This window comes from Vigna unguiculata, chromosome 1 (genome assembly GCF_037176805.1).
Source record: "Vigna unguiculata cultivar grain cowpea cultivar isolate G323 ecotype 2 chromosome 1, ASM3717680v1, whole genome shotgun sequence".
Lineage (NCBI taxonomy): Eukaryota > Viridiplantae > Streptophyta > Magnoliopsida > Fabales > Fabaceae > Vigna > Vigna unguiculata.
The window spans coordinates 4,275,001-4,288,237 of record NC_140792.1 but is presented as its reverse complement, the minus strand read 5'-3'; the positions used below and the strand labels follow the sequence as shown (position 1 = coordinate 4,288,237).

Sequence of the window (13,237 nt, the reverse complement as noted above, 5' to 3'; positions counted from 1 at the left end):
GGGTTCGGACAATACCCATTAAAACGAGTTTATTTGTCATCTCTAATTATCATCAAAGATGAATAAAATATGAAATTGAACCTCGTATGTTACCATATAATAAGATCAAAATTAAAGCTTTTATAATTCAATTGGATAAACTCTTTCGAAAAACAACTCAATTTTCTAAGAACATCTATATATCCCATATAATATATAGTGTATCTTTTATAGGATGAATTAGAAAAATCATTTAAATTTTACATTAATGCTCATTAGTTACTCTTCAATACCCATTAATATTACATTTAGTTACTATTAAATATTTTCTATATTTAATCAAAAATAAAAATTACTAAAATCAAAAGTTTCTTGAGAACATATCATGCTCTCTTTCTTCAACCTCTATGAATACATTTATTCGAAAAATAATAATAACAAAAGACCAAAAATTATCCTTTTATAAGTTTCCTAATTCAAAATTAAAATATATGCTACACTATTAATTGATTGTGACCAATATAATTGAAACATCTCATTAAAAGTTCTTCTTTAAAATTATTAAATGAACAAATAAAAAACATTTGAATTAAAAACACCATATTATCATTATATTTTTCTCCTTTCTCTTCTATTTCTTTTTTTTTCTCAACCTTATTCTTCAGTTTCTTTCTTTTTCAATTTTCTTTTCTCTAATTTTTTTCTCCCGATTCCTTCTCTTTAATTTCTTTCTTCACTAATTTTTTTCTATATTTTTTCTTTTTTCTTATCTCTTTTATCATAATTTGAGAATATCCTTTTCAATAATTATTAAATATTTTATTTTTATCTCTATGTCTTTACTCTTTCTTTTCTTTCCTTCTTCTCTCATCAATATTCTCTTAATTTTATATTTATTTAAGAAACAAACTCATAAAAAACAATTTAAAAATTTGTGATAAAAATTGAGTTGATAAATACTTTTAGTACCTGTCATTTAAAAATACAAATAAAAATTGAAAAAAATATATAAAAATTAGATATTAAAAAGAAAAGCTCTCATATCATCTCCGGAGAAACCAAAAACATTATGATGTTTAGTTTGAAAAACAAATATTAATGCCACACTAAAAGAATATGAAAGTAAGTAATAAATGTCATAAATTACACCATGATAAAATAAAAATTAGATTCACACAAAAATTATATGATAAATTAAACAAGACTCTCTAATTTTCATACTACTTTCAAAAAATACTCTCTGATATCCACTAATATTTCATTTAATTTTTATTATATAAATTATCTTTTCTAAATTTAATTAAAAAATTAAAAATTATAATAATACTCTAAAAAGACTGCTCAAGATGATGTCCAAGACCAAGAAAGTAATTTATATAACCCAAATGTTTGAGAGAAACTTTTGCAGTGAGAAAACTTGTAAACTTTTATCAAAACTGTGGACCATTAAATGACGATGGTGTCATTAACATCTATAAAATAGATAACATGATACTGACATTTGGAGAAAAATAATAAGGAGCGACTCTTGTTGATCCAAAATACAAATTGAAGAATCGTTTATTGTAATTTGTTAAACCATTATCAGGGTGCTTATTTTAAGCTATAATTCCAAATCTAAGAGGCTCTGTCACATAAATTGTTTCTTCAAAATAAACCATTTAAAAAAAACATTTTTTACATCCAGCCAAAAATATATTATTTACATCCAGCTGAAACCATAGTGAGTATAATATATAATGTAGATTATAATTGACTTCACCATTAGAGAAAAAGCCTCATGCAAATCAAATCCTAACACTTGAGCAAACTCATGCATGAATTACCTCCAAATATTTTGGTTGGCCACAGGATTTTGCACAAACTCTCAGGTTCATTTCTCTTTTAATTTTCTTTTTCCTTTAATAAAGTTACAAATCATAAGGCTGATAAGTACACTCCAACAGGAACATTGAACCTAGGACACTTCAAACACTAGCACACGTTGTTCCATGCCATGTAAGATTTATTGAAAATGAGATTAAGTTTCATCAACCATAGACGACGTTCGAGGATTTTGGCTTGTCAGAATTAAAGTCTCACCTACCTACAGTTCAGAGGGCTCCATCAAAATATACAACACCATGAAACAAGAACATACAAAGACACTGCACCCTCTATATACAAAAATTATTTCAGCAGAGATCACATGCTATAGTGAGTAACATTAGCTCTAGCAAGCTATCACCTTCAAATGTTTCCTCAACGAGGTTGGTGGATTCGGTGAGACACACCCTTCACATTCACACGTTGTGCTGCCTTCTCAACATGCTTTGCAAGCCCTGAAGGGGACTTAGGAACCCTTTCCTTTGGTGATTTTGGTGCCATGTTAATAAGAAGAGCTTTAACATCCTTGTTAAGATCTGATCAAGAAACAAATTAGACAATGCAGAAACAAATTAGCTAACTACCAACTGAAAGATGTAACATTCAAAAGGAAAGATCCTTTCAATAGCAGTAAAAACAGTAAGTAATTCACATACTTACATGAATGATACCACCACCATACAGAATAAGCATAACATATGAATAATATGATTAACAATACGACCATAAAACATGTCATAATTGAAACAGACAAATCATATAGCATTTGAAACAAAGATGAATCATGTAAGTAGACAAGCACATAAGAAAATGTTGAAAGATGTTCTATAAACAGTCACAGATCAGTTAGCTGTTTAGCTTCAATGCTTACCAGGAGTAGCCAATTTTCCATCATTAGGATTATCCTGAACAGGATGATCTTGAGATTCGCAGGACAGTACCAATTGCTCAAACTCGTTTTCTAGAACATTGAAGTCTTCTTCCATGACAAGATCAAAAGATTCTGAGAGCATGTTCTCTATATCATTAGTAGAGTCATTAGCAGCTTCTTCAAACTCTTCCTCCTTATGCTGACTCAACCAGTAATCACGAAACCATGTTGAAGATTTGACAAGATCCCACCATTGAGGTGAAAAATCCTCAACCTGACGAAGAGCAGCTGGTATGAACAGAGGTGCATTTGGGTTCAGAGCAGAACTTCTTCCAGAGACCAATGCCATCACACCTTGACAGCCAGTTACACTAACTTGAAGTCAATCTACACAGTACACCAAAGCAAAATATCAATTTACATTATGTTGTTCATGCATCAGAAAAAACATAATTCATTTTAGTATATATTCAACACTACTCAAACATATTAATGACAACATTTGAGACTATCCATACCCTATCAATAACATTTGACATACTTTAACAACTATTTTCATAAATTACAATTTTCCATTTAGAAAAACACAAAGCCCTCAAAGATTCTTGTTTTTGTTTTCAATTATAAATACTTTTGGAGGTGCAATTTGATTCATGAAAAGTGTTTCTTTTTTTTTTTCTTTTCAAAATGGTCCAGGCAGCGAGGCATAATCACAACAGAAAGTGATGGAGAATTTATATACACCAATGCAGTATCACTTAAAAGATAAGAAAAAAGAAGAGTAAAAAGAAAAGTCTTTTACCTTTAGTTCGATTCCTAAAAACAAGGTAGTGTAGGCAAGATCTATAGTTTCAGGAATTTATACCAGAAAATAGAATAACAAACAGATCACAGGATCAAATAAACCCAGTGAACATCCAATGTAAGAGACTCATTCAGTTGAGCTAACAACTACATGATCCACTCATGGTTTGTAAATAGCAACAGCACCACCCTCCTGATTTAACATTCAACCATCACAAGTACAACAAACCCATAACACTATATATCCAATCAAACCAGAGATCAAAAGAACCAAAACAACATAGCCAGCGATCAGTTACAAGATCGAGCCCCCTCTCACGGACCCACCAAAAAGATCAGAAATCAAAGAAACCACCACTCAAAACCAGTGAGAAATAAAGTAAAAACAACAACAAAAATTCAATCTTTTAGTACTGCCCGCACACATACACAAACGAAAGTCGCTATGCACAATAGGATCATCATATAAGAACTAAAGAAAAAAAAAACCTTAAAAAGGGTTCATTCACTTGAAAGAAAAAGGTCGGTGCAGAGTAGACTAACTGCATCAGAATAAGACCCAGTTAAAAAAATGCAATCTTTATATTACTATCCGTACAAAAAGCACGATCTAATCTAAGCCCTGAAACTTAGATCAATATACTACCATTTAAAGTAATAAAGAAACAGAACAGAACAAAAAATTGATCACGAGAAAATTGCAGCCATCAAGTGTTCACACAAACATATGAAGAAAACATGATGCTCCATGGTCACCTAGTTTCCGGGTACCCAACACTGACGTTGTTGATTTGCGAAGAAAGATCACAACTGCAGAGTGACTGAGTAAGTGACTCAAAGGAAGATAAATAACGACAGGGAAAAAGGGATAAAGGGAAAGGGACAGCAGCCTCGAGCTTCGGAACTACCGAAGCTAAGGTTAGGAAGGAGTGGAAGCAACACGTGGCCTGAAAGCGACACGAGTGATCAACGGTGGAGAGAGAAAGAACTGATCGGACGGTGGAACAAGAAACAGGTGGAGCAGATATTTTCAGATAAGGTTCAATTATGAGTAGTAACGTTCTGGGCTATGACAAGATAAGGGTTGCTTTGGTATAAATTAGCTGTGGGCGGTTGCACAGTAATCAATATTTTAAAATATTAATATTTTAAAATAAAGAATTTGGATTTATGATTTTTGTTTGATTGTTCTTTATTTGATTTTTCTTTTAACTTTTTATTTATGAGATTGGACCGTTTAATTCTTCGACATTTATTTTTGTACATATATAAAATATGATATTAAAAGTGTTTTATACTAAGGTAGTATTTAGATTGGTGAAAGAATTTGATGGAAGATGGTGAATGAATTTAAGATTATAGAATTGTTTGGATTAATGAATTCAAAGAACAGATGAATTAATGAATTTAAAAAAGAAATGAATGATTGGATTTGAATGAGATATGTACGATAGATTAAAAAATGTTTTAATGATAAAAATATATGTTTATTAATTTGCTTCTATGATAAAATGTGATATAAATTGCAGTGTAAGTGGTATGAATTATATTAAAATGAAATTGACTTTTTTATTTATAATAAAAAGTTAAATTGAAAAAATAAAAAAAATTATAAATAAAAGAGATTTGTGAGATTGATTATTACGTTGACAATTTATGCAATGATATGAAATCATTACCATCATCTTGCTTTTCACTCTTATCACTTCTTTTTCTTTTTTTACTTAAAAAAAATAAAAGAAATTTCCTTTAATAGAAGTTAATAATTTAATTTCGGAACTCAATAAAACATGGGAAGTTACATATCCAATATGTCAATTAAGATATCAATTACAACTTAAATGTCATGGAATAAAATATATACTTAATTACTACAAAGTCTAAATTAAAGAACCACCACTTTTTGTCATCGTCTTATACAACTTTGACAAGCAACGCGAGGGGGCATTTTTATAAGTTGTTTAACAAAGAATGAGTTTACATAGAGAAAGTTGTAACATTGCTCCATCACTAAATCATCTGGTATGTTCATTGCTGCTTACATTTTTCAGATATCGCTCTCTGCATATTGGAATGTTGAGGTACGACGAAGAATATTATTCCTTTGTTTAACTATCACAACTTGTTGTTTAATACTACTACTTGTTTTTCAGCACACCTAGATAATTTCTCAAAGTGAAGATTTGTTCTCCCAAGGTGTTCCATGAATCCATCCAGTCAGGTTGTGAGCGATGCAAATTGGGAGTCAACGACATCAACCATGAGAGATTTCCTTTTAGACCTCCCAGATGATGACGTACCATTGGATGGTGTAGAAGGTGCAAATGGCATCGATGGAGTCGGTCCAGGACTATCTGAATCCATGTATGAAGGTGGTGGTGGTGGTGTTGGTTAAGCAACTTCATCAAATTGAGATAAGTCAGTGTAACATTCCATCCGGATATTACAAATTTAATTAATATCAAAAAGAAAATATAAATAACTCCATTTAATTAAACATCATTTCCCAAAAATGCGGAAAATTTAAAACTTTTATTTACTCCAATAATAATCCAAAGTCCATGGAATATAAATACTATTATGATTGTCCAAAGATCCAGTAATATCATCAGTTACAACTTATTGAAAACATAAAACAATATAAAACTTCGAGAAAATTCCTAAGCTAGCACCCGCTCCGAGCCTATGCTTCACCAGAACCACCTGTAATATCATTTGTTCCCATATACCGCGTACACGATCATCGCCACGCACAAATAGATATAGTGAGCTAATATCAAACAATCATATACATATACATATATATATATATATATATATATATATAACAATTATATATCCAGTTAATTATACCAAAGAAAATTCCCTTCCTTCATCCCACATGGCCACAACCATTGTTTGATATCATAAGCACATCAAAGGAAAACCACCATTTGATCTCACATGGCCACAACCACGATTTGATATCCAAAAACACCAAGGAATCTCATCCTTTCCTTCCACATGGCCACAACCATGTTGCCCGTGTTATATGTAACGTCCTAGTCGGAAATTCACTACAAGAAAATGTTTCATTAGTAACCAATTTTAGTGACCAAAAGTTGTTAGTTACTATAATTACTAATTTAGATACAAGTTTACAAAGTAAAAAAATTATTGGTTACTAAAATAGTTACTATTGTGAATAAAAAATTATAATTGGTAATTAAATTGGTTTTTAAAATTAGCTACCATAGTTTTGACTACCAAAAAAAATTGGTCACTAAAAATTAGCTACCTAAGTTTTGGCTACCAAAATAACTTAGTTACTAAATTGCTCTCTAATTAATTAGTGACAAATTTAGTGACCAATTATAATTTTTTGTTTATATTAGTGACTATTTTAGTAACCAATAAATTTTCATTTTGTAAATTGGTATCTAAATTGGTCACTATAGTGACTAAGAATTTTTAGTCACTAAAATTGGTTACTAATAAGACATTTTCTTGTAGTGATTACTTATTAAAACTAAATAAGAATAAAATTTATAAAACATCACATTTATTCTCGCAATTTCCCAAAAACGCGGGAAAATTAAATGTTCAAATGTCGCATAAATAGGAATTTAAAACCGCAATATTCAGTTATTAAAAAACCAATTCCTCTAAAGTAAAAAGTTACAAAAGAAAAATCCATAATGAAGTGTAAGAAAACGGTCCCATAGTGATTCCCACTCCGTCTCTACGCATCTGCATGCTCACTTGCATCAACATCTGCTTCCATGTAACGAGTTACATGATCATTGCCAAACACACACAGATAGGATGAGCTCATTTAAATAAATCAAACACATATCATAAAAATATAAATTACATCATCTCCATATCATAACCCGGGTTAGTATAATCCTTCCCTTTTTCCTTAGATCTCCATTTCCAAAACTTACATTAGACGTCTATCATTTCTATACCTTTTAGGTGAGATCAATGATCGATCTTTGTTGCACGAGTGTCTATTAGCCCCTCCGACTAAAGGCCATCACCTAATAATCCACACGTGGGAATAACTTTGCCACAACATCTCACTATGATACCAAGTGCAGCTCCCCAAACAAACATAAGTTTGTAGTTGTTCCCAGACTACCAAAGTTCTATCAGAATACACTAAAGAGGGCAATCACCCGAAACCTCGCCGTACGAGCCACAACTCGCACACTCCACTGGACTTCCTAAACCACCAGGCTACAACCTAGAGTAGTCACGTGTTACCCCAATACAAGATACACTCGTAACTAGGCCCCCACCCAAAGCCTCGCATCATGAACATCACCTAAAGTTGTGTAGAAACATTTCCTCGCGCACCATCACTGAACCAAAACTGCCTGGCGCGCATCTCACACCACTAGGCGGAATCTGGGTCCAGATCGCCTGACGAGCATCACACAACGCCAGGCGCCAAGCGCCAGCAGAATCCTCACTGCACCGTCACCGCCTGGCGGACTCCACCCTACCGCCAGGCGCCTCGTTGTCCGCCACCGCCTGACGCACCCATCTCGCATTGCCAGGTGCCAACCACCTTCCAGACCTTATGATTCACCATTTTGCATGGCGGAACCATCTCTGCCGCCAAGCGCCCTACGCGTAGAGTGACTACTACCATTGGTTTGTGACTCTACCGCTTGGAGGCTCGCTCACGCCGTCAGACGCCATACCAGTAGCGCAATACTACTAGTTTTTGGTACCCAAAACAGACCCCAATGGACCTCAAACACATGACATTATAGCACAACATGGTTTCCTAGTCATAATCTATAATTAGATTACATCACATACATTCAAACATACCATCAAGTTAATCATCATCAGGCACCCATACTCTCAGTCTTTTGATCATACAATCTAAGGTTTATATAGTTCATACCATTATAGTTTGAATCATATTGCACCTGGATTTTATACTATCACGCTTCAAACAGAATCACACTACCAAATATTTTCAGTTTAACCATTTCAAACCATTTCACAATTATGATATTTTCCACTTACTCAATCATCATATTATCCATTACCATTCCTTAATAATTTAACCCAACCATACCTGGTGCACATAAATTTCAGTTTTATATAATTTCAATCTATAACAACATGCAAATCTTTTAACTTACACATATATCTCGATCATACCTTCTCATTTATTTTCATATTATATCCCACACACACACACAATCACTCACAATACACACAATATTCACACTTCTAGCTGAACTGGGGTGTTGCCTAGCAGTAGCTACTGGGCCGCCAGGCGACTTACAAACTTCTGGATTCAATCCAGATTCTTCCTACAAAGATGTGAACCCTAACTTCCTCAATTACCCCTCTTCTACACGTTTTGACACATTACCATTAGCAACAAGTTGTTCAATTCAATATTAACCTCCATTTCATTCTTGATATTTCACAGAGTACCAATCAACATATACGATACATATTATCTCATTTCAGCGTAGCCTCTCATACCCAATCAAGCAAAGATTCATGCAATTTTCGCAACTACCTAAGTACAAATAATAATTCATCAAGCCAATGATTCACGCACAATAGAAATTCAATCCCAGCATCATCACCCATGAAAACATTAACAAACAGAGAAAACTGGACAACCTAGTTCATGCCGCCTGACGGATCTCCTTCAGCCGTCCGACGGTTCATAAAGAAACCCAGAAAACTGGGTGCAAAACACATGTGCCGCCTGGCGGCAGTTCATGCGCCGCCAGGTGGTTTCTAGAAAAATCTAGAAAATGCGAATAGAACAAGAATTTACAGGTTTTTCATTTCAAGCATGACCCAGAACACATCATTATACGATATCATAAATTAAAACACGTAATAGGAACTCCCCTAACCTGGATTTCCTTAACTTAGCCTTGACTCTTGCAAGCTCTCCATTGATCACCAATGTCCTCCTTTGCCTTTCCCTCAACTCAGCCCCAAAGACCTCACTCAAAACTAACCAAAACTCACAAACTCGTGCTCCCTTCTGCAACCACAATGCCAGCCTCACGAAACCCTTTCTCTTACCCCTAATTAGCTTTTTATTGTGCTCTTAATATGGTTTGATTGCACCAAAACGAAAATAGAAATTAATCGATAATTAATCATCACTTAATGGCCTAATGCCTTCTGTTTTTCAGCCACCCTTGCTGCCATGTCTATTAGGGTTTTCCTTTAACCTTTCAAATTCCAAGCCAAAGCTAAAAATAGACAAAAATAAAATTTAATTTGGGTTTCCCAAGGCTTGAACCCATAACCATGCAATGCCAAGTCAATACCAAACCATCATGCAAATTCACTTTTCATGCTAACTAATACAATCTAATTACCATATCATTCCACAACATGATCATATATATAAAAATATAAAATCACATGAATAACACATAAACGACATACATAGGACTCGAACCCAAGTCCTCTCAACAATTTGAGCTAGTACTTTTCCACGTCATGAAAGTTTACTTTAATGCCATAAAGGCTTTTACTACCCTAATTTAAATAAATTCATATTTATTTAATTATTTAAATTAGTGGGTCTTACATTGTACATCTTCTTGTGAGTATCTCAAGATGTCTTGCTGCCACACCTATCGGCCACAAGAGATAGAGCACGTGCGGGAAACTATGCTACAGATCACACACCATAACGCCAAATGGAGTTCCCAATACGAACATAGTCCATAACATCCCAAGACTACCAAACTCGTCAGCTATTTACTGAGGAGGGCAATCTATCTGGACCCATTCGTACTGGCCACAATCAGTACACTCACACCGGCGACACTCACCAACCCGAGCCACAACTCAAGAGTTCCTCGTGTTCATCCGCTATCCCGAGCCACAACTCAAGGGACGTCATTCTGAGCCACAACTTAGAGAATACCACGTGCTTAACCCCTATCCCAAGCCACAACTCAAGGGATATGTTCCAGGCCACAACTCAATGAACATCAGCAAACCCACCTTTGAGATATCGTAGAAGCCTTGTAGACCACGCATCACAAATCGTACATAAACCAATTTGATACAACATTATCGCTTGCCTTGAAACACACAATTTCACTCTTCTCAACTTAGACTAAAAGACTTCGCTCAAGCACCCACGCCTATCTCGCTTAAGCCAGACTCTCTCGCTTGCGCGAGCACGTCGCATCAGCAGTCCACGAACTCTTGCTTGAACGAGCTCCTTCTCGCTTGGGCGAGACCATCCTTCACCCTGGACTAATGCACCTCGCCGCCTAGGTGGCGAGCTAAACAAAACACCCAACGCACCTTGATTTCTCGCTGAGGCGAGGAAGGCTCGCTTGAGCGAGAGGCTTTGTCGCTCAAAACAAAACTCTTCGCCTGAGCGAGAGACTCAAGCAGGAAACACGAAATCCTCACGATTTCTTGCTTAGGCGAGACACACTCGCCTAAGCGAGTTGGTCTGTCGCCCAGAACTGAAACCCTCTACTTGAGCGAGACGCTCGAGCAAAATCAGAGTTCAAGCCTCTATTATTTTTGCCTAGGCTAGTCTGACTCGCTTGAGCGAGAATCATAAACTTCGACCTTGTTTACGCACGCAACATACCAGAACAATGTCTAAACCTCATTCCAATTCACACACCACACTTGAAAATAATGCATCAACATATGAACCTAATTGCAACCCAACATGATTACCAAAAATTGGAGTTTGAACCATAACATATATCCCCAAACCCTTATAATATTCATACAGAGGCATACTGAATTTCTCATACAACATCCAAAGGAATCATTCAACCACCAATTCTTAACAGCTTGAGCACGAGAATCATGGCACACAAACATCAAAATCATGCAATTCATACAACAACACAAAATTTTGGGTTCAGCTCCCCTAAACTGGATGCCTTTGCGTAAAAAAATGCAGATTTTTTAGAATCCCTCCTTGATCACTAGGTAGCCTAACACCTCCCCTTTAATCAGCTCTCAATTGCCGCAATCCTCCCAACTCCCTCTAAATTTTTGCACACTTCACAGAGCTCTCAAAAAACAGCCTCTCCAAACCCAACCCTTCTTCTCTCTCAAAATTTTGCCTTTTAAAAGGCCTTAATGCTAGGTTAATGTGCTAAAACGAAAATAAGCTTAATGATGTTTTAATTGTTATTCAAAGACCATTATTTAGTGGTTTTTCAACCCCTCTTGGCTGCCCTTCTGTTAGGGTTTTTTATGCCTTTTCACATTCAAGTCACAACTAATTGTTAGCAAAAAGAGTCAACTTTGGTTCACCAAGGTTCAAACCCATACCATGCTTATCATCAAATCAGTGCATAACCATTCAACCAATTCATATTTCATGATAATTCACATAATTCTGTAATTATGTTATCACTCAACATAATCATGCATATTATTAAAATTAATAATAAATCAAATAATGCATAAATGGCACACATAGGACTCAAACCCAAGTCCTCTCCACAATAAATTACTCTCAACCAATTGAGATAATACTCTTCCACGTCATTTAAGTCAGAATTTAATGCCATAAAGGCTCCCATTGCCCGCATTTATTAATTAATTAATTATTTAATTAATTAATTTTTACGGGTCTTACAGTTAGGGATGTAATCCATCTGGTCATTTAGATCCACGTTCATGATATACCTATGAACCTCTTGTCTTGCTCTACGGGTTGTTCGACATCTATTCCTTATGGCACGATCAGATCTCCATAACTCTGTTACATATTGGAAGAGAAATAAGTGCTCTCAACATTCACATTTATGTCATTTAATACAACGAACTACCATTTTCAGCCAAATAACCAAAGACACAGAAGAATCTGCACTCTTTATGTAATGAATCTTACCATGCATGCAAGAATCTTGGTATATTCCCACTTTTGCACAACTTCCTTTCAAAATAAAGGTAGGGGTACTTTTGTCTTTTCCACATTAGTGTACAGTGAATCAACTCATACATTTACATTGGAGCATGGATGGATAAAACATTCCTAGTGCAAATCGGCTCCTCCAAATCCTTGGACATCCATGGAAACAAACATTCAACCAAAACGCTCGTCCATACTTTTATACATAATTTAATAGTACCATCATTTAATACAATCAGAGCCTAAAAGATAAGGTAAAGTAAATACTAGTAATTATAATAATTATATTGTTTCATGAACGAAATTTACGGTATCTATGTAAATATATTGGAATTTTCCTTCGTCCCTACAAATTTTTTCTTCTCTCATATTTATTTATTTTTTATGAATGCGTATTTTTGTCCTCATTTAATGTTTAATTATGGATATTTAATTGAATTTGTGTGCTTAAATATTGATGTAATTGAGATTTCTTATAATTGGGTTTATTGAGCATGAGATACAAAAACATGTTCAAAATAGCTTTTTAATTGCACAAATGTTCTTTGAATATTTTGAGGTGTGTTAGTGGAGCTGCAGCTAAGTTGAGCTCATGGAGGTGTGGAAATAAATTGCTTAAAGCTTCATGACACCTTAAAGATAAATCCAAGAATAAGAAATTATCAAAATGACAAAAATCCAAGCGAAGCATTGCATAAAGACGACAAGAAAAGCTTGAAAAAGTGAAAAAGTTTGGCTAAACCAAAAATAGAGCAACAATTTGAGAAAAATATATCTTTAGATATTTTATTTGATATTTTCAAATAGTTATCTTATTTAATTATATC

General features: G+C 34.4%; 1 protein-coding gene across 3 annotated transcripts; it reads right to left on the bottom strand.

The window, feature by feature from the left end:
• Positions 1 to 1,963: 1,963 nt before the first annotated feature.
• On the bottom strand, positions 1,964 to 4,544 carry LOC114184384 (protein EARLY RESPONSIVE TO DEHYDRATION 15-like). Of its 3 annotated transcripts, none has more exons than XM_028071706.2 (4): positions 4,277 to 4,544; positions 2,717 to 3,103; positions 2,207 to 2,381; positions 1,964 to 2,065 (listed from the first exon to the last, which is right to left on the bottom strand). In XM_028071706.2, the coding sequence occupies exons 2-3, from the start codon at positions 3,063 to 3,065 to the stop codon at positions 2,221 to 2,223; spliced, it is 510 nt and encodes a 169-aa protein (XP_027927507.1). In that variant the 5' UTR covers positions 3,066 to 3,103; positions 4,277 to 4,544; the 3' UTR covers positions 1,964 to 2,065; positions 2,207 to 2,220. The 3 variants fall into 3 exon arrangements, with proteins under 3 accessions (XP_027927507.1, XP_027927502.1, XP_027927499.1); XM_028071701.2 differs by adding an exon at positions 4,010 to 4,062 and having other exon boundaries at positions 1,964 to 2,381; positions 4,277 to 4,360; XM_028071698.2 differs by having other exon boundaries at positions 1,964 to 2,381.
• Positions 4,545 to 13,237: the final 8,693 nt, after the last annotated feature.